This window comes from Megalobrama amblycephala, linkage group LG12, assembly GCF_018812025.1.
Source record: "Megalobrama amblycephala isolate DHTTF-2021 linkage group LG12, ASM1881202v1, whole genome shotgun sequence".
NCBI classification, from domain to species: domain Eukaryota; kingdom Metazoa; phylum Chordata; class Actinopteri; order Cypriniformes; family Xenocyprididae; genus Megalobrama; species Megalobrama amblycephala.
Genome location: NC_063055.1, coordinates 21,724,453 through 21,750,882, shown reverse-complemented (window position 1 = coordinate 21,750,882; position 26,430 = coordinate 21,724,453). Strand labels below are relative to the sequence as shown.

The 26,430-nt window shown below is 37.4% G+C and overlaps 1 protein-coding gene across 3 annotated transcripts in view; it reads right to left on the bottom strand.

Annotated features, from left to right (window-relative positions):
* LOC125279700 (aminopeptidase O (putative)) overlaps nucleotides 1–26,430 on the bottom strand; it is a 100,487-nt gene that overhangs the window by 17,512 nt on the left and 56,545 nt on the right. For all 3 annotated transcript variants that reach the window (XM_048209655.1, XM_048209654.1, XM_048209653.1), the window contains one exon: nucleotides 5,782–5,898. In XM_048209655.1, coding sequence (XP_048065612.1) covers nucleotides 5,782–5,898 — 117 coding nt within the window. The remainder of the gene's footprint in view (nucleotides 1–5,781; nucleotides 5,899–26,430) is intronic.

The window sequence follows — 26,430 nt, the reverse complement described above, 5'->3', positions numbered from 1 at the left end:
TAATATACCAATACGTGCCTTTTAAACCGAGTAGGTTAAGCCACGTTGGACACATGGTGACATTATGCCCACACTGAGATATGCCAGCCTTACAAGAACTTCCTGATACAGCAGATGGCAGGACTACAGAGGCTCAATCATAACCATACAAAAGCCTCAGGCCATTTATCACCAGTGATGCAATATTTCATAATACGTCAAGGGCGCAACCTTTAAATGTTGTGGGTCACTTCACCCTGGGAAGAGATCGTCCCAGAAGTCTCTGTTTGATCTGGGAGTTTAATTAATGTGCATTTTAAGTTATTTTGTTAATGCTTTCTTGTAGTTTTAATGTAGTGAAACGAGTTACAGTCATTGGGTCTCATTCATTAATTATTGAGTACAGAAAAAGTTCCCACGCAAAATTTCCAGGTGCGTACACACATTATTCTCCCTCTAATGTTGAGAAAAAAGGATTATTCTAAACGAGAGCACGCCCCCACAGTAATTAACACAATACATGCCCAAATCACCATTTAAAGGCCTATACAGGTGCAAACGCATCCTCGCACTCTCTAAAGAGGAGCTCTCATATACGAAGAACAAGATATTTGAGGAAAACCAAGTGTGCCATTTTCAGAATCACTTGTAACTACTTGTTCAGAAACACGGTTTCCAAAAAAATCAACACTGGCTTATTGGAAAAACGTACCTCCACCTACATTTTTACAATACATACAAATCACTGCAGTTTCCAACAGAAATGAACTTTTCATATAAAATGACATTTATCTGACATTTCAATTTAGAACTGCGGTGATACGTACAACAGCCAACATAATAAAACAAATTCATATTCATCTATTTCGGATAAAACTGAACACGTTTTTAGCACATTTGTGAAAGTGTCACGAAACGTGCAAAACACAAAGTAATATGATTTGTAATATGTAAGTAATATGATCTATCTATCTATCTATCTATCTGTCTGTCTGTTTCTAAAGCCAACAATTATATCCTAAATATCCTAAGTGCAAACCCACTGACGAATCATGATTTCTGTGTGAAAATATTCACGCACAGGTTTTGAGTACGTGTGGTAAAGATTCTTGTTTTATGTTGTCACTGTTTCGTATTGTTTGGATTCCAATAAAATGCTTTTCAAATGGAACGGGTGTCATCTGACCTCTCCTCAAGCAGCCACACACACACACGTTAGGTTTTCATGTTTTATGTGGACATTCCATAGACATAATTTTTATACTGTATAAACTGTATATTCTAACCCTAACCATTCCCCTAAACCTACCATCACAGAAAACTTTCTGCATTTTTACAATTTCACAAAAAAAACAACAAAAAAACAGTAGTACGATTTATAAGCTTTATTCCACGTGAGGACCAAAAAATGTCCCCACAAGGTCAAGGATTTTGGATATTGCCATCTTTGTGGGGACATTTTGTGCCCATAATGCATCCTGAACCACACACACACACACACACACACACACACACACACACACACACACACACACACACACACACACACACACACACACACACTATTGCAGAGCACATCTAGAAAACTTCTGATATGCCTTTTATCAATCGCTCTCTTCCTGGCTGGTTGTCCGTGTGAACTTTGTGACCGGGTTTTGAGAGTAGCTGTGATACAATGCGTTCTGTGTGCCTGACCAACAGATGGTATTCGCACTCACGCGCACGAGTCCTCACATGAAACAGCATACCACAATGCTTAGCCCTCACGCTTTTGCCTGAGCTCGCACGAAATACACGGCACACATGACGCGCCAAGGACTGAGAGGTGCTATTCTCTCCTGATTGGCATGCTTAATCTAAGTGGAATCCATCCCAAATACTGTTCAAACACCTAAAAAACTCCTACGCAGGGTTCTGAAGTACGATATTGTGTAATGGAATAAAGGCTGTACTGAAGGCAGATTAACTTAAATCGTGTCCTAAATTTGACCCTTCTTCTAAATGCATCATAGTTTCCTTATTTCCTTATAATTCAAGTATAAACAAACTATCCTCAAACACAAACACACAAATGTTAGTTTCAGCTGGATTGTTGAAGATAAACATTTAATTTTTAAAAACTAAATTATTACATTTTCTTAAGAAAACACAATGAAAACAAAAAAATTAGTGGTGCTTGCCTGTGGAAAATTACTACAATAAGATGCTGTAGGTGGTTGCCAAAGCATCACTATGCAGTTGGTAAGGTGTTCTGAGTTATGTGGTTGCTAGGTACTGGCTGATTGTGAGGGCATTGCTAGATGGTTCCTTACTAAGGCCCCGTTTATACTAGTGCGTTTTCATTTTAAAACGCATAAGTTTTGCTACGGTTACGCCTATCGCTTACACTACGCCGGCATTTTCGAACACGCTGCAGACCCCGTTTAATTTGACAACGCCGGGGTTGCATTTCAGTGTAAACGGACCAAAATGGAGTGAATGGGAACTCTATCAATAAGAGTTGAAAAAACTTGCATAGACAAATCCAAATTAAACCCTTGTGACGACACATTGATGTCCTAAGACACGAAACGATCGGTTTGTGTGAAAAACCGAACAGTATTTATATCATTTTTACCTCTAATACACCACTATGTCCAACTGCGTTCAGCATTCACTTAGTGAGGTCTGATAGCGCTCTGACAACGGCAGTGATGTCTCGCGCTTATACTTCAATGAGTGCTAGACATCACTGCCATTGTCAGAGCGCGATCAGACCTCACTAACCGAGTGCTGAACGCAGTTGGACATAGTGGCGTGTTAGAGGTAAAAATACTATTCAGTTTCTTGTACAAACCGATCGTTTCGATGTCTTAGGACATCAATGTGTCGTCACAAGCCGCAGGGTTTAATTTGGATTTGTCTATGCAAGTTTTTTCGACTCTTATTGATTGTGTTCCCATTCACTCGCATTATTTGACTGACAGACGGCAACGGTTGCAGTTAAAAATCATCATTTGTGTTCTACTGATGAAAAAAAAGTCACCTACATCTTGGATGCGCTGGGGGTAAGCAGATGAACATCAAATTTTCATTTTTGGGTGAACTATCCCTTTAAAGGGAGGCCTGCATTGCCAGCAAGACAATTAAGACTTTCAATGCCCAGAAACCTACTAAAGACGTATTTAAAACAGTTCATGTGACTACAGTGGTTCAAGAGAATACATTTTGTGCGCCAAAAAAAGAAAATAACGACTTTATTCAACAATATCTAGTGATGGGGGATAACAAAACACATCTTCATGAAGCTTCGAAGCTTTACGGATCTTTTGTTTCGAATCAGTCGTTCAGAGTGCATATCAAACAGCCAAAGTCACATGATTTCAGTAAACGAGGCTTTGTTACGTCATAAGTGTTTCGAAATTTCAATGGTTCACCACTGGGGGGGCATGACTTTGGCAGTTTGATACCCGCTTCGAACCACTGATTCGAAACAAAAGATTTGTTAAGCTTCGAAGCTTCATGATGCAGTGTTTTGAAATCGCATTGAAAGTGTTAATTGTCTTGCTGGCAAAGCAGGCCTCACTGAATCATCAGATTTTATGACAAATATCTTAATTTGTGTTCCGAAGAAGAACGAAGGTCTTACGGGTGTGGAACGACATGAGGGTGAGTAATTAATGACAGAATTTTCATTTTTGGGTGAACTAACCCTTTAAACTCTGCATTTTTTTTTAATACCTACATGCCCAAGAGGCATCTCTTTACACTTGTATGCCCATGCCCAGTGTGCATAAACGGTCATGTGACATGCGTTTTCGGTCGTGTAGTGTAGACGAAGATCGTTTCTGAAATGCTGTGGAAACGCCAGTGTAGACGAGGATCGTTTTCATTTTAAAACGCCGTTTTAAAACAAAACGCACTAATGTAAATGGGGCCTAAATGCATACAAAACTGCCACAATGTTGTAGGTGGTTGCCAGGCTACACTGACTGTTTGTTAGATGGTTGCTTACAGGTCCAGTCAAAAGAGTCCACCCCAGTTCTCAATGATATTCTGGTCTCTACAGTAGGTATGCCTCAGAACCCTCCATCATCGTAAATCTACAGGATGTTTCCACCCATTTTACTGTACACCAGGTGAAAATTACAAGTTTGATCGCTTTACAAAAGTAAATAGCACACCTCTCTTCAACAAGCCACACAATCTGAGGCATAATTCATGTCTGTAAACGAGTCATGACGAGTTTAATACTCAGGGTTAGGGGTTTGTTTAAATCCCTAACCCTTAGTGTGAGCAATATTAATGGCCATGCTTGCCTTTGCAAGTACCACCAATTATGAAATATCCAGTGATTCATTTCTTATGTGAGAACAACGCCCAGTCGTGACCCACATAGACTGAGTGGCGCCGACCACACCTCTCAACTTTATTGTGACCTTAAAGCGTTCTTCATGCAGAGCTAATAATTATGCACAGCTAATAAGGATTCACGTCTATTTTAAAACATGAAAATTATGTGTCAGCAGCAATTCACGAAAGGAAAAAGAAGGATAAATGGCGACGGTGCTTCAGGATGGTAAAAAATGGCTATAGCGGGGAGGAGAATTAAATCTGTCTGAAAGAAAAGATGACCGTCGAAGCCTGGGAGCAGCAGCAGAGAAAAGAAGCCAGAGAGCGGGTGGGACAGAGGGAGGGGCACGTGGTAGTAATAACCTGATTTATTTTTAGAGGGCCTTTTGTTTTTCCTGGAAGGTCTTGATGAAAACCTCCCATTGGGCCTCGGTTTGAAACGAACTGTGGTAGTCTGGGACTTACTGTGGTCACCATTTCGTATTATCTTACATCTTTCATGCTGCCAAATAGTGCTTCGTTTCAAAAGAACGTTGTGGTAGGTCACTGCTGGCCTGCCAAAATTTGCTCCCAAACAGAAGCTGGCCTCCTCTGAATTGACTAAGAATCACAAAGTGGCCTAATTGGCTGCCGGGACAGTAATTGAATCAGGAGGCAAATACCACAGAGGTTAGCGTTTGGCTAGCGCGCGCTTCTCAAAGAGAGCAGTGCGCGGCCCGAAACCCCTGTATGTCTTAAGAAGAAAACTCTCCACATAATCTGGGAGAAATCAGATAGCTTCACTTGCGTTCGTCTGATACGGCCATGCGAGAGGACGTTTCAGGGAATTCAAGTAGACATGATATTTTCGAAACCTCTCTATCTTAAACAGAATGATGAGATTACTTACAAATAAATGCAAGCAACTAATTCACCTGGGTAGAAGAGTAAATGTCAGCGGTATTAGCGTTACAGTATACAAACTCAAGAACGAGAACAACATAAAATGATAAGACTGATGGATTGGTGTGGTTTTTCAGCTGTGAACATAAGAGATGTTGGTGGAGACGTGACAAATGAGTTCAGCCTGCCTCTAGTCAATATTTAAAAAGGTGTGGAGAGGAAATAGCAAAAGAAAGAACGTATTAAAAACACTTTTCCTGTTCAATATAATGAAAAATAATGGTTGTTGGTTACTTATAGTTATCTCTGCACGTTAAACTGGGATAGAAGAAACTATTTTAACACTGAAGATTATAAGGAAAACAACTATGAACTACTAAGACACTAATATGATATAATGTGAATGCACTGAAGCCAAATAACAGATGTGTTTAATCTTTTTAGTTTCCCGATTGTCTCAACGAAGAATTCAATGTAGTTATTGAGACTGTTGACTATTTTGTGGTCTCATGAAGATAAATATACATACGAATAAGCAGTAGTGGTGTAATAGTGTGTGGTGGAAATGTATGTAGGAGTGTTGATTACCTCAGCATCCTGGGCCTGTAGGTTATAAGTAGTCTGAAGGCATCTTAGCATGGACAAACTCAGTTTTGGTTCCTCTAGAAGAAACTCCAACAGAAGCACCAGTTGCTCTGGACTCAACTGAAACAGAAAAACAAAAGGGTTGTGAATAATTTCATATAGCTAACATGCACTTAGAAAACAAAAACAAAAAAACAACAACTATAGACCCCAAACTTTTGAATATAAGTTACAACTTTTATAGAGCAAAGATGCATTAAATTGAACAAAATTTAGAGTAAAGACATTTATAATGTGCTGTTCTTTTGTATTCTTTAGTAAAAAAAAAGAAAAGAAAAAAGTATCATGATTTCCACAAAAGCATTAAGCATACAATGCTGTTTCCAACATTGATAATAATAAATGTTTTGTGAGCACCAAATCAGCATATTAGAATGATTTCTGAAGGATCATGTGACACTGACACTATTATTTTATATTTGTAATGTATTTTAATATTTACAATATTTTAATATTGCTAAAAAGAAATGAAATGTCAAGTTGACCAAAAAAATAATACATTTAGAAAATCTAAATTTATTTGATTAGTTATTAGTGAAAGAGTGAATAATCATAATCATATGTTCGAAATTATGATACTTTCTGTTTATATTGTTTAGGATTAAATTTTATTTCGAATCCTAGATTTTCAATGTGGTATTATTTTTTAATTCATAATTTAAGTAAGACTTCATTGGACACAATCTGACACGTAGACAAAGGCTCAGATAAAACACACCACAAAACGATTTACAGATTTCAAATGCCATCAAAAATAACATCCATGAACCATGATGGCATTTTCAGAAGGCCGAATAAGACATCAATGCTGTCTTGGAAGAGCTTCAGAGAGCCGAGCAGGAAAAGAGAAGCACGTTTCGAGCACAAGCTCGGAGTGGGAAGAGCATTCCAGCGAGGTAGAACGAGAGCGAGAGGAAATAATTAAACCTCCCTCCCTTAAAAGAGCTCCTCTGATAATCTTCAGAATAAGAAGAAAATCAAATTTCTCTCACTTCTCGAAAAAGCAAAGTCTGCATAATGGTTTCTAGAGTATAGACAGCTAATGGAGGGAAGGAATGCTTTGGGATTTGAGTGCTGGAAAGATGCTTTAAAGTCTCATCTTGCAGTATGGAAATCAGACCTAAACCAATTATTGCATGAAATAGCTATATTTACATGGGATTATGTTTCTTTTTTAATTCTCAGCCTGCTTACTCTTGTTTTAACCCATCTTTCACTCGTTAAAACTCAACATTCCAGAAGTAAGGAATCGTACAAAGAAGCAAGTCACAACAGTCTCAGACAGGTAAAAATGTAAAGCCCCATTTGCCGTACATTGCCATGATATTATCAAAAAATTGTACTGCCCTTTGAAAGCCATGACAGAAATTATGAGTCATCCTCATAACACATGCCGACAAGCATTTATAAAGGCACAACATGAGTCAGAGCGAAATAATCAAGAATATCGCTGACCTGACAGCATGCTTATATTATTTGGTGTGTGTGTGTGTGTGTGTGTGCGTATAAGGAGGAAGACAGAGCAAGAAAATTCTCTCCTGTTGCTTTTATCTCATGTTAAAAACCCTATCAAAATTTATGCTAAAAATGCAGCTGTAATTGCCAGAATTTGTTTCAGGATGCCACTTTGGTGCCTGTATATTTTACACTTTATAATGAGATAATTAATTAACTGATAGAATGTTAATATCTACCTGAACTAGTAAAATTAAAAATGTTTTGTCTCTTAAAATATACTGATTCTGCAACAACAAACACAGATAGGAGAGCACATAATGAATTAAAGTTGATCAAAATTTGCCTTACCATAAAATGACACCAAAATAATGCAGTAAACATGAACTAAACAACAAAATGTTAAATAAAACACCTAACTGTACATAAATGATAATAAAAAGTAAGAAGAAACCTGAATATTTAAATAAAATGCAACTTTTGTGAACATCTTTTTACTGTTTTGTTTTTTATTTTTGGTAACACTTCAGTATGGGGAACAATTATCACTTTTAACTAGTCTGCATATTGGCTACTTATTAGTACTTGTAAAGCACATATTAATGCCTTATTCTGCATGACCATATTCTAACAACCTAACAACTACCTACAACTACCTTACTAAGTATTAATAAGCAGTAAATTAGGAGTTTATTGAGGGAAAGGTCATAGTTATTAGTGAATATGTGTTCCCCATATTAAAGTGTTGCCTTATTTTTAACAATTTAACCCTCAGGGGTCTGAGGATTTTTGGGGCCCTGGAGAAGTTTTGACATGCCCTGACATTTGTGCTTTTTTCAGTTGTTCATAAACATATTAATGGAAAAAGTGTCATTACACTGTATTCAGCACAAACTAGGCTACAATAATATGTGAGGAACATGTATGTACATGTTTGTGTTTTTGAAGGTTTATGCGTGGTTATTGAAAAAACAAAAAACTTAAGTCACTGAAATAAAGCCAAAAAATATATATTAAATCTTTGTTCACAAGACTTCTGGTTATTGGAGGTTGTAGACTAGAGTTTTTGCTTCAAAATGAGGTAAAAATTATGCTGCCTGCTTGTTCATATAAAACAATAGAGAGATTTACATTTTCTAAAACATCTTTGGTCAAGAAACACAGTATGCGTGGAGGCGTGAATAATCATGAATAATGGGTGATTCTCACCTGAGAAGACAAAAGAATCACATAATAATGACCTGAAATGACTTGCATAATAATGAGCTCTTTCAGTCAGGTAGGCTGTGAAAAAACCTGTGAGACATTGTTCATGTCTCAAGCTCATGGTGTATATCAAACATACAGAAAAAACAGCAACACTGTGAAATATTATTACAATTTAAAATAATGGTATTCTATTATATTCTTTAAAATATAATGTATTTCTGTGATGCAAAGTGTCTGAACAATTATGTTACCTCTATGGCATTTCATATAGGCTTTTAGCTTAAAAGCATGCACATTTGGAGAAATATTGATGGATTATCATATGTTTGTCAATTTTCTATACAGAGGAGTAATATTCAGGATTTATTGTCATTACTATGAGTGCTGGATACTGTGTTTTCAATTCATACTTGTAGCTGGAGGGCGCTCTGCCCCTTTTGTCCACAAATGCCAATGCTAAAGAAGAATAGGCAATCCAGGAAATAACTGAACTAACAGAGGCCAGAGATCACTAACTATGGCTATTCAAAACACTTTTCAAGACAATAAATACACGATTGAGACGATGTATGCATGTATTGACTCAGAATTTGCCTCTGAATAGCGCTGGCTCCGTGGCCGTGGCCGCATTAGCGGATAATGAGCTGAATCACGGACTTCTGACATGGCTCTCTTTTCATACAGATTACATAAACACAGAATATTTGTTTTCGATTTGACTTACACGATTTAAAACCTGACATTTCAGCGTTTTTTTTAGACATAAGTCTAATTTTTTTGTGATTAGTATTCACTAAGTTACAGTTCATTTTCTGAGAACTATCAGATTGGACTTCGTTCAGAGGGAGACGAGAGATCACGCATCATGTTTGTTTTCTTTATTTTACAAAAAGCACAACATTTTGTTTTTACTCTGAGTGTATACAAATAAAAGAAGATATTCCACAGATTAAAATGGTGTATAACTCTTAATTGTATGTGCAACATTGACAGAGTATTATGAGTCTCTTTCACACTGGTTAGAAAAAAAACGCGGTGACCGCCGACCCCAGAGTGTTAAACATTATGTTACCAAGCAAGTTAAAATAAAATATTTTACACATATATATTTAGTAAACATACTAAACGTACATGTGTTGTCTTGTGTATACATGTGTATACACAAGGTTAATATATTATTAAATATAATTGTTGAATATATAACATATAAAATGCAATCTTTAAAAATATAAACCATTATTTCTACAAGATTTTGCTGAGAATTAAAAATCGACTGTCCCATTAGATCTAATACAATTTTCACTATATGCTAGATGGTAAAGTAACTTAGTTAGCCAATTAACCGGTTTTTACTGTAGCATTTCTGGAGAGAGAGAGAGCAGACTGAGGCTGGAGATGGAGAGAGAAGCAGGAAAAGGGAAATGGTGAAGTGAGCAAGGGACACGTAGACAGAAAGAGAGAGAGAGAGAGAGAGAGAGAGAGAGAGAGAGAGAGAGAGAGAGAGCGCTGGCAGAAAGACTGATGTGGTAGGAGATGGGTGGTGGCAGGCCTGCTATTATTACTCCATTATCACATCAGGATCTGTAGAGCAGTGATGCACAGTCTCCTCCCTCCTGTGCCACTTCCCTTTCTCTGTCCGGCCAAACCCACACACACACACACACACACACACACACTCTCTCAAGCCACCACACACACCGCTGCTCAGCCTGGGACATCTCTCATCTGCAGCTCCTGTTGTATTAAATTAGTTACACCTTAATATGGTGAACGAAGTAAGCAACGATCGTTATCATTAGCATTTTCAAATCACTACTCACGGACGCAACTTCATCAATGTCTCGATCCGTTGAAATATCCTTCCCTAAAATGGTTAGGAAATGTAATGCTGCACCCACCAAACCAAAATAAGAACTATATTTGTCTACATTACTGAAAGAGGGAACTATTTCACTCTTGACTGCTCTGCGGCCATTCAAGGCCTTAAAAGAACCAGAACCCAGGACAAAATAACTTTGTCAAAAGCAAAATCATAGTAATTTGACCGTGAGAAACCCAATAAAGTCATCGCGCTTTGAAGAGTAAGTGGCAAGGGTCAACTGTTTTTCTCGCTCGAATCCGCTGTGAAGAATTAATGTGGTGGAAAGCAAAGACTTCTCACTTTCGGCCGATAAGCGGGTGCATCGCTGCCTCAGCCTCCGCTCTGTCATTAAGAGGCATTCACAGGCCCACCCAAGATCCTCGGATCCGCCGCTCTTTGAAAGACGAGAGGAATTTAAAGTCATAAAAAGATAGAGGGGAGACGAAAGCCCTCCTCCACACTCAATTTGCCTCAGGGAATGGCAATTGTTTCGAGATGGCAGTAAAAACCTTTCCACACAGGGGAACAAACAGCCCTGCTGTGCCCAAGTCCACTCATCTTGTCAAAAACAGGGCAGAAAAGAAAACAAGGTGATCAGCTATCTGGGGGAAACACCCTCCCACAATACATCATTCTGCAAAAAGCAAAACGGGGTTTTCCATTACTTGGTTTGACCCAAGGAGGAAGTTGAAGACTGGATTTTGTTGTCAAGAAGACTGTTTTGCTTGGACTGTTGAGATTTTTTTTTTTTTTTTTGTCAATGACAATTTTTTTGCGTCCTACTGATTAACTAGTTTAAAAAAAGATAAAACATTAAAATGCAATTCATTCATACAACGACTTAAATACAGCTTTTCTATAACGCATGTTTTTATTGTTTTACGTACATTTTGAAGATTTAAAAAAAATAATGAAAATCTTTTATTGTTATTTCTTAGAAACAGTATTTTAACAAATATGCTTCACTGCTTAATGATATTCAAAAACCTTCTGTCCACCAAATTCATGTGGCGTGACTAACATGCAGGAAAAAACATAAAACAGGAAATGATACCATGATATCATTTACCCTTATGACTATGTGTCCAGGACAGTGAGTATCTTAAAATATCAGATAATATTTTCAGATAATATATTCATACAGGTTAGATCAGACTGCAAAATGCAACACACCAAAACATAATGATATTTATGAATTAATAATTCATGATTTAAACCTATATGTAATCAAGGTGTAAGAAAAATGTTCACCACATGATATCTAGAGTCGTTGAATTAAAACTTGGTATAACAGTTTTCAAAACCATAGTATAATAAAGTAATACATTTTTAAGAACTTGATGTGTGTTAAACTAAATCTAAAATCACCCTTGTAATACTGTACACACAGTAAGAGTGCCTGAGCTCAGACAGCAGGAAGCAGAGGTGAACATCTCCACTCCAAGAACAAACACACCGATGGAACAGGACAAAGTGGATATTTGTGAGATCACAAGCTAGAAACACTTGCGTGATTAGGTCAGCAATTATTCATCACTTGCTCAAGGCCTAAATGTTTTCCAACCCTGAATTCATCATTTTGTCATTTGGGCCAAATCAAACAGAAAATCCTGAAATTCATCATTCGCCATTAACACACTTGCCTCTGTGAACCATACGGACATCCCTTCCACCATAAGACTCCCTCCGTGAGCACAGCTCCACACATGCAGTGACTCTGGGCCGACGGGTGTGTGTTTGGTTTTCCGCTGCCTTTTTCATTTCTCTCCACATGAAAGACTCTTTTCATGCAGTGTCCATTAAAGCCATGGAAAAGTTAGCAGTGTGCAAATAAACAGAGCTAGGAGCTTAATGAAAAATGACTGTGAGCAAGAGGCAAGAGGACGATGTGGTGGGTAAAGAAGAACCATGACTCATAGGCACAGAGATTATGTTTCTGTTTGTGGAAAGTGAAAGAACACACACACAGACACACCCTGCCACCGTTATTTCTACACAAGCTACAGACAACCCAATGCTTGCATCTATAGGGATAGTTTTAAGGGAAAGTTCAGCCAAAAATGAAGGTTCTGTCATTATTTACTCGCCCCCATGTTGCTCCAAACCTGTATAACTTTCTTTTGTGGAACACAAAAGGTGGATTTTTGCAGAAAATCTCTTTCAGTTAATTGAAAGTAAATGGAGACTGGGGCTGTCAAGCTCTAAAATGACAAAAAGCACCATAAAGCATCATAAAAGAAGTTCATACAACTCATGCGCAATATTTCAAGTCTTCTGAAACCATACGATTACTTCTATTGTGTCTATTGTCTGTGTCTTTGGGTACTTTTTGAGGCTTGAAAGCTTCAGTCCCAGTCATTAGAATTGTATGAAAAAGTACAAGCAGCAAGTCCAAGCGCAATATTCAAAATGTCTCCTTTTTTGTTTCACAGAATCATAGAAGTTAATGACAACACGAGGATGAGTAATTAATGACAGAATTTTCACTTATGGGTGAACTCTTGCTTTAAGTGCCTTTGCAAACACCATAAAAAGAAGAAACAAATGAAAGGAAAAGTACTTTTTATGTATGAAGGTATTCAGTTCAAACATGGACTGCAATATGGTAGTGTGTGTTATCATGTACAGAGGAAAATTCCCTTCAATTACACTAACAATGTTCTTACACAAAGCTTTATGTTCATTCAGACTGAGTGACAGTTTGTAGTAAAATCACATAGGAAACCAGTGACATGTTCCACAAACACAGGAAAAAGGCCAAATGTTCTTTCACCTTTTGTTCATTGGATGTGCGTCTGTGTTTCAAACGTGTCTGGAATATGAGTCTAAAATTAAATGAATTAAAATAAGTCAGGTTCTGTGAAGAATTTTTTTTTTATCTGACAAAAAAATGAACCCATTAATTAATCTAACATAAATGGGGAGTTGTAAAACAACATGGACATTCACTTTATCATCTCAAAGTTTTAGGTAAAACCCTAGGAAAAATTTATTTTTTTAGATGCTGTAAATGTCACCTTTTTGCTTCAGTTTTAAAACATTTTAATTACCATTTACCCTCTTTCCAGTTTACTTTTGTATGAATAGATTTTTAAAAGCACAAATGTTCCATGTAGTTTCTCAATTCATAACAACATCTTGCATAATATAGAAAAATACAGAAAAATGCTCTAACATAGTTTTAGAGTGACGAATCGCAGTTCATACTGTCACTGCTTGACAATTTGTTTTACTACCCAAAAACATTAGCAATTCGACAAATTGCTAGTGAAAGAATTATGTTCATAGAAATGTAGACACAATGATTTATTGACTCTCCTCTACTTGACATTTCACTTGTTGCATAGCAACTTTTTTAACAGCATAGAATGAGATGATTTACTTGTCTTTCCATCACAAACAGTAAAGGGTCCAAATGATGTCTTGTTACCATTAAGAGACATTTAACACATTTAATGTGTTTGATTCAGGATGCTTTGATGAACAGAAAGTTCAAAAGAACAGCATTTATTTAAAATAGAAATCTTGTGTAATGTGAAAGTCTTTACTCTCACTTTTGATCAAGTTAACGTACCCTTGGTCAATTATAGTATTAATTTACCAAAAAAAGAATACTGATTTTTTTTTTAGCATAACTGTATCTAATCGTTTTCACTACAAAAAACATGGGATTTGTGGTTCTAATTCTTTTTTTCTTTTTAAAAGTATTGGTATACAATTGTATGTTATTTGTGAAAAGTGCTCACTCTTCTCCCCTTTGGAGCCCCTGTATCCTGCCATTGTTAATGCATTTCCAAGGTAACAGTAGGAATATTAAATTAGGAACCTGAAGCTGTAAATGTTCAATTCGTATTCAAGGGTTATGTCTTCTACTGGACCGACTTCACTACAGGAAAACGTCACAGGCTTTGACTGAACATCTGGAAACGAGCTTTAATTTTATTTATAATTATTATTATTATCTCAAAGATTATGCAGCATTACTAAGCAGAAGTACTGAGACTTCTTCAGCAAGCTTAAAACAAGGTTAAGAATGCTGAAGGACGTGAGTGAATTGATGAAGGACAAAACAAAGCGTATAAAAGTCAAATGGATGCAAAAAACCTGGAAACAGCCTAGTGAACTGATGTGAATTTCTCAAAGCGTTCGCAAAAGACTCACTTTCATCTGCCGACACAATAAAGCAAAACCTTGGAAACGGAGATGTTCTGCCTCTTTGAAACCTCATGCGTTGGGTCCCCTCGAACCTTTGCCCTCTGGAGTGTCTTGTGTGTAAGAATGCACAACATTCACTCCCTGTTATTCTTGCACATGAGTCTGTGCCTAAGTGGCATTATTAAAATGCCAAGTGTGATTTCTGTGGCAGTTTTACTGCTTCTGGGCTTTTTATGCTGTCTGACCACAGCCTCATAAAAACACACTCCGGCATTGACAGACGGCATAACACCCGGCCTGTGGTACTTGGGTTACACTTGCTTTTTTTCCCCCTGTGTCTTTCTCTCCCTTATTGTCTTTATCTGGGCTTTTTTGTCCCTCCGGGAAGCTGCCTCAGGGTTCACTTCCAAAAGAGTTAAAGGCCTTTGTCTTTGAATGCGGCAGATCTCAGGGTATTTTTGCCATTGCAGGACGATAAATGATGACACATGACGGTGAACACACATTGGCTCTGTAGTTCAGGTAACGTAAGCCTCTGAGTTTCAGCAGCATTAGGGTACACTCGTCACCACGGGGAAGGCAAGACTTTTGTGAATTATAGATCATATGAGGGCGGGTCTGCCCTTTATAAAAGCAGCACTGACTGTGATTGTGTCAACAGCTCCTAAAGCCAATACACTGAAAAAAAAAAAAAAAAAAAAACACCCAAACACATTGTCTTAATCAGGATTTTGTCTCATTTTCCAGCGGAAATATGTAAACATTCTTAAAACAAGATTTTGTTTCATTAATCTAACCTAAATTTGTGTGGTTTGCACTAAAAATTAAAACAATTAAAAACATTTAACGCCTTTACATCAGATACTAAATATATGCCAGATGTTTTTTTTTTTTGCAGACAGATACAAGATATATAATAAATATATGTGACCCGTGCTGGCAAAATGAGTCGCAATGAGCAAATATTCTCACATTCTCTATTCAAATTTGTTGGAATCCGACAAAAAAAATGATACACTTGTTTGAAGTCGATAGAGTCTGCAAAGTCAATTTTGAGAAAAATTGAGTTAAAGTTTTCTGAAGGTTCCAAAACAAAATCACCTAGCAACCAAACCTTAAAATCCCTGGTAATGACACCAAATTTGGTACAAACCAAGTCAAAAACCCATATCTATAGGAAAATATATATATTAAACTTTTTTCCATGATTCCCAATTGTTTGATTAACATTAATGAAACAGACGTTTCATTACAAAGTTGGAATGCTGAGCTTTACAACGATACCAAACTTGTTCTGAGGGGAAGCGGCAGTAGTGAGCAGAGAAAACGGTATTTTTCATGGTCAAAGGAAAGGTACTCCTCTCAGAAAACATACAAATAAAGCTACTTTTAGATGTTTATTTGCTATTTGGAGCACTGGGATTGCTAGACGAGGGCTTAATGAACTCATTTTTGTGAAACATTTTTCACTTGTTTTGCCTGTAGCTCGAAATTAGCGAAATTTTATATATATATATATATATATATATATATATATATATATATATATATATATATATATATATATATATATATATATATATATATATATATAATTAGAAATAATTATGAATATACTGTTTATATTAACAGAATAGTTGCATTAAATAACAAAATAGTATATAAATCAATACTTTTTCTATAGTATATATTTTGTATATTGTATTGTATATCATATTATATTATTTTGCTAATGCAAATACTTTGTTTATTCATTCAAATTTTTTATTTAAGCATCCAAATATATTTAAGGCTCACTATATTTTTTTTCTGAAAAAAAATGTTTCGGTACTGGAAAAAAAATCTGATTAAGAAACTGATTTTGCAATAGTGATCTGCCATTTTTATTGGAAAGATATAGTGAAAAAAAAAAGACAAGGAATAAGTACAGAGGAATAGGACTGAGATACTGCAGACCGGACTCGAACCTGCGTCACCTGTTTGAGCACCGTAGCTCCAATGTGTTTAGAGTGTGTGTGGTAACCACTGCCTCACAGTTCTAACAGCAACTTCAATGCTGATAAAGGACGTTGGGTTAAAAATCAATAAACACCCTTTTTAGAAATCCGCCTGCCCTTGTTCAACAGGCAGCTGAAGGTGATGCACTGACTCTGTGACACGGGCCTTGTCTCTAATCTCAGATTCTGAGTCTGGTTCCTTATAAGACGAGAGTACGGAAGATCCATACCTGTGCATAATCAAGCAGACTGCACCAGACAGCAAGTCGACGAGACATCACTTAGTGAAATAGATACGTCTGTTTTTACATTGTGTTCTAAAAAGATCTCAACATGAGACACGGTGGGGTTAATACAGAAGAATATGTCACGGAGATGGAAAAAGCATGCATAAAGATGATGTGAAAGGCCATGAATTTCCAGACCTTCTTTGTAATATGTCAAATTAAGTTTCCTACACTGCAACAAAACTGATTTGTAGCAATTCAAGCTTTAAGACTCCAAGTGCAACAGTGTTGTTTCGAGCCTTTTATTGGATAGATGTAGTAAAAAAAGGCCTCTTTGTAATAATGTCAGTTTCCTACAATGCAACATTGCAAGATGAAGTGTGTAATTTCTACACCAATAATAGCACCAAGCGGAATTACTGTTTGCTAAAGGAAAACCTTTACATATCAAATGTATTGACCCTTGTATTGTATGTATTGATCATTCACCAGCTCATAAAATCCCTCCTAGAGCCCCTTTACAGTAACACCTCCATCCCTATGGACCTATAGAGCTCAATGTATGTTGGCGCAGTGTAATCACGAGTCCTCCCTCCCTCTCGTGTCCAGCAGCTGAGAAAACAAACAAGCCATAGATGTACTGCCTCTAGATACCATGCACTTGAAAGGTCTATTATGTTTGCCTACAGCTGTCCTAACAAGAAAGGTTACGTTGACCTTGCCCTTCGAATGCAGAGAATATCCAGAAGCTGATAGGTATTGTGATACAGTTGACACTGTGATCTGTTAGTGATTCTGACATCCAAAGCAAAGTGTCACTAGTTGTGCATCCGCATCTACCATCTCATCTAGTTTGAGGACGTTGCCTTATTAACCATATTTTAAAGTGCCTTATTGCCATATTAGCATACACTAAATCTAGAGGTTTAATCAATGAAATCAATTAGCCTACAGTAAGGTTCCACTGGTTAACATTAGTTAACCCTTTGGGTATTATGAACTAACAGTGAACAATACTTTTACTGCATTAATTAAACTTGGCTAATGTTAATTTTTACATATACTAATACATTGTTAATATTATAATAAATGACAATATTACTGTAATATAATATTTTAATATACTAAAACTGGTAAAACAATTAAAATAAAGCTGAAATAAAATAAAATATAAATAATAAAAAACAGAAAATCAGAAATTTTGCCTTGTTACCACATTAGGCTATCTGACAAAACATGTTTTACAATGTGGGAGGGTGAAAGAAAAGGAGAAAAATGAGGAAAACAGGGAAATGTCCTCAACCCACTCCGTAGCATAGCCACATAAAGGACAGCTTTGACAACGAGAACAAAAGGTCTACTTGTGTGCATAATATCTGCAAATTGGGTGACAAAAACAAACAGCTGTGGGTGAAACGCTGAGCAGAAAAGGGGGTCACTGCGAGGAAGGGGGCACGTGTTCAAAGCCTAGAGAAACAGGCCTGTATCATCGCAGGTGCTCGGTGAGCACACACAGACACAACAGCCGCGTCTACTATATGGTGACTGATTGGTAAACAACGGGAGACGCCACAGGGAAGATCAAAGCAAAATATCTATTGTTAATAAAAGCACCTGTTGAAAGACACTTTGATGATACATGTTTGAGAGGGCATCAAAGCATGAAGAGACCTTTGTGTTTGTCTACAAACAGCTCCTGACACCACAATCCAAACTAGAAGATGGCTTTGAAAAGCAACGCCTCAACTGGCATGCATGTTGTGGTCTAGACCTAAGGAATTTCTGGATTTGTCATCCAGATGTCATTGCAGAGTTACCTCTGAGTGACCCCTAAAGATGACTGCACATGCTATTTGAGGATCCTTTTTTTTTTTCTTTTTTTTTTACCAGCTACCATCTCATAGGTCACCTGTTCCACAGACTCACTCCACATAAGCTCCTTGTTCATATTGAGTTACAATTTAATCAAAATGGGAAATCTGATTAGACTCCTCAGACTCCTGGAATATGCCATTATATGAGCTAGCCAAGGGCTTAAAAGCCATTTGGCGTGCTTATATCTGCATGTTTTGTGATATATGTTTTTGTATGTACATTATTCTGCATATAAGGGAGCATATGATGTTTTGTCATCTGTCTTTTAGCAGGAAAATGTAAAGGCTAAAAAAACAAGAGGAAGATGGAGAATATGAGTTTTACAGATAGATGACATCACTATAACTAAATATAAACCTACAGCTGGCATGCCATAATTGGTCATTTATCCTTTTTATCAGATGATACAGTCAGTATACATACTGCACATACCCAGGCAGACGTTTCCCCATGTCAAATGAATTTCCTCCATACGAGTCCGAGACGGGGGAGAGGAAAACAAACCTCACAAATAAATGAAAATGTTAGTGAGATAGCATCGGTTCCTGCTAAAAGCTTGCTCGGGTTCATCTCCCCGCATGCTGGCAGAGTAGCTGCCACCTGGCGAGACCCTGGCAGGATGTGTTATGAAAATGAAATGTTAGCGTGTCTGCAGGGCTGGACAGGGGTCTGGTGACTAGCTGCAGATGGGCTGCCTGCTGAAGCCAGCTTACAGCCCCCTGCTAACCTTCAGATTAGACCACGGAGCTAACGGGGGTCCGCAGATAGACTAAGCCCAGATATCTTTCTCAATAACTGACGTTCCTTTCACACACCACTGGAGCTTTGGACCCAAACAAAACACGAAAAAAGAGAGGGTGTGCAGTGTCAGGGAGTAACTTATTTAAAGCAGCAATGCTACTAACTTAACTACATTTTAGTAGCAAGATAGCAGTTCAGATGTTTTAAAAACAGTAACAAGCTACTTTTTCCAACAAGTAGCAGTGTAGCCTGATGAACTGCTATAATACTAAGTGTAGGATTTCATCCCAATTCGCATATTTGTGCACTACGTGATGGCATAGTATAAATACAGCAATTAGTGTGTTTATACTGAAAATTCCAGCAAAAAGTGCACTTCAAATACCCGGATGATGCACTTATTTAACTGAAAAATCAAGGTGTGGAATGTTCGACACTTCAAGCACAAGCTAGCAGACTCCTATGCTGGATGACGCACTAGTTGTCTAAAATTCACATATTAAATTTTAAAGTAGTATAGTGCATAGTTTAAGTTCATTAAGTATACAGTACTACTTTTTTTTTTTTTAAAAATTATGTTGCTCTATGTAAAAAACTCTTTGTATATTCACATCACCCAGCCCTGAACCTTGCTCTATGGTAATACACTAAGGCATTACTGACATAACAGTGGTGCATATTGTGAAAAGCGCTACAGAAATAAATTTGACTAGACTTTCAAAAAACCATATAGTTGAGCCTCTAATGAAATGAGTTCAACTAAACTATTCTCTCGCACTTGTATATTGCATTGGAAATAACTGTTTAGTTTGGATGGTTCAAGAAAATGAACAAAAATATGAGCAACCAATTCATTTCCCTGCACAGCATTGGATAATTTTGGCATTTTAGAGTGTTTTTATTGCTAAATGTTTTGCCAAATGCTGATATTCGTTACTATATTTTCAACTATGTTTGTTTTGCTGTATTTAGTGAGCTGTGACAAAATGTTTTCTGATTAAATTATAAACTACATAATCAGATGGTTGCTTAAAAAGATATTGCTCCAGCTTGATATCATGAGTAATTCATAATAATTTGTATGAGATGAGAAAAATGTAAGAAAATATACAACCCAAATACAACCTAACCACAAAGACCCAATCCCTAAACCTAACCCTACATTTTCATACAATCCAAGCATAAAATATCATCTTGAAATACTATATTTTTAATTGCAAAATGCTGATATTTTGTTTTCGACCCATATCATATGATTTTGTCATCTTCTACAAATTATTACTTGACATGAAAGTGTGTTGTATTGCACCCTTAAGTAGTTTCAATGTAAATAGACCTTTTTTGTCAGTAAGTTATAAGTATAACTACTGAGTGTGGCAGCCTTCAAAGAAGCTTTCCCAATACTGATGGTGCATGCAAACACCATGGCACTGAGATTCCTCTGTCTAGAGCCCTCATGCACACAGATGGGCACATACTCAAAACTCACTCTGAAAAGTAAAGAGATTCTTTAAAAACGTCTACAAAATGTTTCACACACATGAAAACTGACAACAGACGGACCGTTTCATGCAGCATCAGAAGACTGTGGCAATGGCCCTTTAAGAAGATTAAAGACTCCTGACAAGCAGCACGGGATGAGTCATCCTTACACATGGAGACTAATACGTGGCAGTGTGTCACACCAGGCGGCTGCAAACAGACCTGCTCTAAACATCTCCACCTGCTTTAACACTCAGATTCAGCTTTAGATTCCGCTCAGTTTTGCATGCACACATCAGTCCGAGAAAAACAACCGCGCAGACAGGCCACAATTGATCTTCAGACATTCTTTACTAATTTGAAAATTACCAAATGAGCAAAACTGAAAGGTCAAGATCACCTGACTCATTAACAGTGACTCATATTTGCTTTTGCTCCAGAACGGTCAGAGATTTGACACTTCCTAAAGGTCACTCTTGGAGCTTTCTAGACATCTCACGCTTGGAAACTGTTCTTAAAAGCAACAAAATTTTCTTTTCATCACCTCTTAAAAATGAGAGGTCAAAAACACTACCCCTACATGCTGTAGATTCTTTTACCTTTCTACGTTCTGGTCTCAATCTAGGGTTTCAGGTTATAATAGGCTGCAGGGATTAGAACAATGCAAAGGCAGGTGAATGTAGAGTAGCTGGTGGAGTGAATGTTTACTAGTATAAGAAGCAACAAATGCTACCCACACACATACAACAAATTAATTTGGCTGCAAACATATCTATGAAAATCTGGGCTAACATATGGACATCTTTTAATTTGAGTGTCATATTGTCGAGCAGACCCCCACAGAGAATGAAGCAAACACAACAGAAGGATGTAGTGCGATGGTAAGTGCGTTTTAATGTGCTATAGTCATCCTCCCTTTGTGCCCTAGCAGCGCTGATTACAGCAAGCCATCCAACATGCAGTCCACTGATTGTGCCAGTCAGGCGGGCGGCTATTTCTGCCCGCTATTCCTGTCTGTACCATTACTACTCACTCTCTGGCCTCTTTCAATTCAAGACCCAAATATAGTGCCATCAAATGGATCTGATAAGGGCTCTTTTTCCTGGCCCACTGCCAGCAAACCAGAAAATCACTGAAACCATTTCACACTGGCATCAGTCCAACGGCATTTTGATTTGTTGGGGGGTTTTATTCTGTTTATTTTTAATGTTCGGTACAAGCTTTTGGTGGTGTGGGAATTCTGAGAAAAAACAGATGTTTTTCTTTGCCTAACAGAGATTATGTGTACTTCAGATTTAAGACTATGAGGGGAAGTTAACGTAATAGATATGAGTGGATTAATAACAGTGCTTTGTGCCTCCTCTAAAGGATGAAACATATGAGCAATATTTTATACAATATATAGCTATTTCTATATACACTACCATTCAAAAGTTGATTTTTTTTTAACAAAGAAAGAAAAAAAGTAATTTTTCATTCAGCAAGGATGCATTAGACTCATCAAAGACTTTTGCATTGATATAAAATGTTCAAATTTGAAATAATTTCTTATGCTTCTTTTTAACTTTCTATTCATCAAAGAATGCCGGAAAAATGTATCAGTTTCCACAACTGTTTTCAACATTGATGATATTAAGTAAATGTTTCTTGAGCACTAAATCAGCATATTAGAAATGATTTCTGAAGGATCATGTGATACTGAAGACTGGGGTAATGACTGCTAAAAATTCAGTTTTCCCACGGGAATAAAATATATTACAATAGAAAACAGTTATTGTAAATTGTAACAATTTCACAATATTACTGTTTTCACTGAATTTTAAATGAATAAATGCTGCCTTGGTGAGCATACGAGACTTCTTTCAAAAAAGGATTAGTTCAGGCCCCGTCCACACGGAGACGCGTTTCAGTGAAACCGCACAAATTTTTTATCGGATAGGCGTTTCGTCCACACGGATCCGGCGTTTTCGAAAGGTGAAACCGGTATTTTTTGAAACCAGGTCCCAGAGTGGAAAAATCCGGGGCAATCCGTATATTTTCTGAAACGATGATGTCATCACCCCACGTGTCGACCCCTAGTCAGACGCGCTAACACCACAAAACAGCACCAACAACAGCAATAGCAGACTCTACATGCTTGCATTCATGCTGCAGAAGCTACTGAACCAAAATAAAGTGTTATTTCTAAGCTTTGCTAAAGTTTGTATTCAGCGCGCAAGGTTTATGCGCATGCTCCAAGTCTTCTTCGCTGCTTTAAGTGCATTTCTGCGGCAGAATTACAGCGCCACATAATGGTCTGGCATGTATACTACATAGTTTTGAGTCGTTTCAGTGGTTTCGTGTGGACGCAGATATTTTTTGAGACAAGGAAAAAAAAAATATCGGTTTAGGGTAAGCTCCGGCTTCGTGTGGACGTAGCCTCAGTTTCAAGCAATACGTTTGTGTAAAAAAATATATCCATATTTAACAAGTTATGTTTACAAGACCACCTTCTGTATTCAACGTACAAAGAAAGTGTAAAACTCTTGCTTACGCTACGTCCTACGCCTTCCCTATTCGACTGACGGAAAAAGCTTAACTGACGCCATGCCAGTTTACACTTTCTTTCTAACTTTTTTTTTTTTCCAATAAAAGCAACATTTTGTAATGAAATATGGAACTAGTATGGAACTAGAACTGGAACTAGTTATCAGATCAAGTTTTCACTTGAATTAGATACTCTGCAGTGTATATCTACAGTATGTCATTAGGTTAGGGTCACTGAGTCATTAATAAAGTAGATTTCTTTAGCTAATTGAGTTTTGTAGTTCATAGTCCATTTGAGTGTCTCTAAACCAACAGCTTGTCATAATCTTTACGGGGGGGAAAATGCAACCAGAAGAGTTACAGCATTCATAGCCTAAAGTCTTATTTCGATTTTCTCCTTTGGCGGAAGCACTTCGGCTAAAACAGCCCCAATTGATCTGTGTACCTAACGACAAATAAACCCCTTTAAAAGTCTCAGTTATTGGATTCATATGTGTCTCCCTCGATAATCTCCGTGCCTGTGAGCCCAACAGCATTAATCCCCTGCATTAAAGAGTCTGCCATGTATGCTTTGGGCTTTACAAGTCTGCTCTGTAGACCTTCAGAGAGTGGAAGAGTGGGAGGGGAGGGGAAACTCAATGAGGCTAATAGTACCATAGCGGTCCGTGAGACCCGCCGTCTCCCTCGCTCATTACCGAAACACTGCTTTTCCCCTACCAGACAGATGTTGGAGTGCGGCGCTTACGACCAGTGAGAAATGAGATGAAGTGATGCCCGAGTCACTTCACTACGTTTTTTATTTGTGACCGTTGATTTCATTTCCCACCAAATGAGGCCCATGGAACATGAGGCAAAACATGCATGGAGTCATTTAACACGGGGCTCGTTTGAGCACTATATGCTACCTCTCATTTAAGAAGCCGAATTTATCCGCAAATTGGTATTTGACATAAATCCAATTGGAGCTTGAATGTCACGGTTGTGGAAATAGTGAGGGGCGACCATACGTAATCAGTTAAAGCGATGTGTGTCTGTGTATTTCCTAACTGATGCCTTTTCCATGTGCACTGGAAAGACAAACACAGATGGTATTTAATGACACAAGAGATGTTGCTAGCTATTTTTCGGTGAGGAAACCACTCACGTTAAAAGCTTCGAGCCCTATTCCTCAGAGAAAACTTCAGCTTAGGCTTTCGAGAGGAAAGTCAGTGTTTGCAGATTAAAAACGTAATGATCTGAATCATACGATACGATGATATTTGCTCTCTTGCATTGAAGAAACTGTCGAAACAAACTTATTGTATAGTTGTTGCTGTAGCCAAACTCTCCACCTGACTCAGAAATCACACTACAGGCCATAACTATCATCATCATCATCATCACCGCGGCCGTCATTGGGACAAAAGAGTCCACTAAATATGCTGAAAATGATGTTCCACCAAAGAAGATATTTAGAAGAATGTTTTTGACAATGGTGTCCAAAACACACTGGAAAGAAAGAAAGCCATACAGACTTGGAACAACATGAGAGTGAGTTAATTATGACAAAATTTTCATTTTTGGATGAACGATCCCTTTAAGCTTATGCTGAACACCACATTAAGACCCAGAGGTCTCCAGACACATGTTAAAGTGCTTCTATGCTGGATGGAGGGAAAACCGGAGAGACCGCAGAGTTCTGCTTTCATGCACCAGGAGTGGCAGAGCCTTTTATATACATACTGTTCATATAATGCTCTGGCTTTTAAAGACCTTGGGTCTACATTACAACCCTCTATGCTGTTCTCTAGCGAGCGAGCGTGCCCAATTACCGTATCAAATAAAAGCCATCAACTATATGAGGTTTGCTGATTATGATGGGCTTGCATAGGAAGTTGGACGATAGAGCTCTTTTGAGAACATGGCTTATTGCATCCTCATATAGTACACTGCAGACTGTGGAAATTCTCAGCCATGCAGTTCACAATAAAAATGTGTGCACAGGCTAATGCTAATACACACGCATACCAGGCACACAGCCTCAATAACAGGAAAAATGAACTAAAACTGCCAGTACGGGCCTTTACGCCAAAGGTTTTCACCAGGTAGATGTCGAATCTATATCATCTGCCTGAAAAGAGCATCTTTCTACATTGACGGCCATTGTATTTATTTTTGCAAGCAACATATAGATAAAATTTCATTATTTTATAGAAGACGTTTAATCAATGTTAATTTTTCTTTAAACAAATTCAATTTAACACAAAAACCTTGTATCAAACAAGGCCCTGCACACTTCAAAGACACCAGCACATGTGCGATGTTTAGGTTCTCATAACGCAAGTCAGTCATTCAGTTGGCAATACTGGCTACAGCTTTGAGCTGATCTACATCTGACTTTGAAGTTTAAATAGATTCAAACTTAAAATAACTTTTCTGGTCAAATGATTGCATGTTGTATAAACCCCTCTGATGTGAGGAATGTGAAGTATAGTGTGTGTATGTGTGTGTGTGTGTGTGTGTGTAATAAAAAGCACATGACATGGTTTATTCTCTCTAGCATTTGTTCCTCTCCACAGCCTCTGCCCTTCACTTGCTCTTCTGCAATTGGACATGGACCCTGGATCATTCCCACACATGCAGAAAAGAGACACATGTGACATCTCTCTCTTCTCACCTACGTCCACACACACTCCTACATGACAGAAAAATCTCAGCATTTTTGTTTGGTTTTCAAGTAAAAATACGCAAACATCCATATATTAGAATTTAAATTATCTAGCGAAGCAAACGTTTTAAAAAGATTTTTCTTACTTCACTGGAAAACTATTTTTATCTTGTATAAATCTAACACTTAAATCAATCAATCAATCAATCAATCAATCATTAATTTAATTCAAGATATATTACCTCTAATTTCATTTCTCAAAACAAATATAAATGCAATATTTTTACTGAAAAAGACAAATACTGATTAAGAGAATGGTTTTAGAGAATATTTATAAAATAAATGTATTTTTACACATTGGATAATTAACTTGTATTTAGCATAAATCTAACAAAACAAAAACCTATTTACCAATGC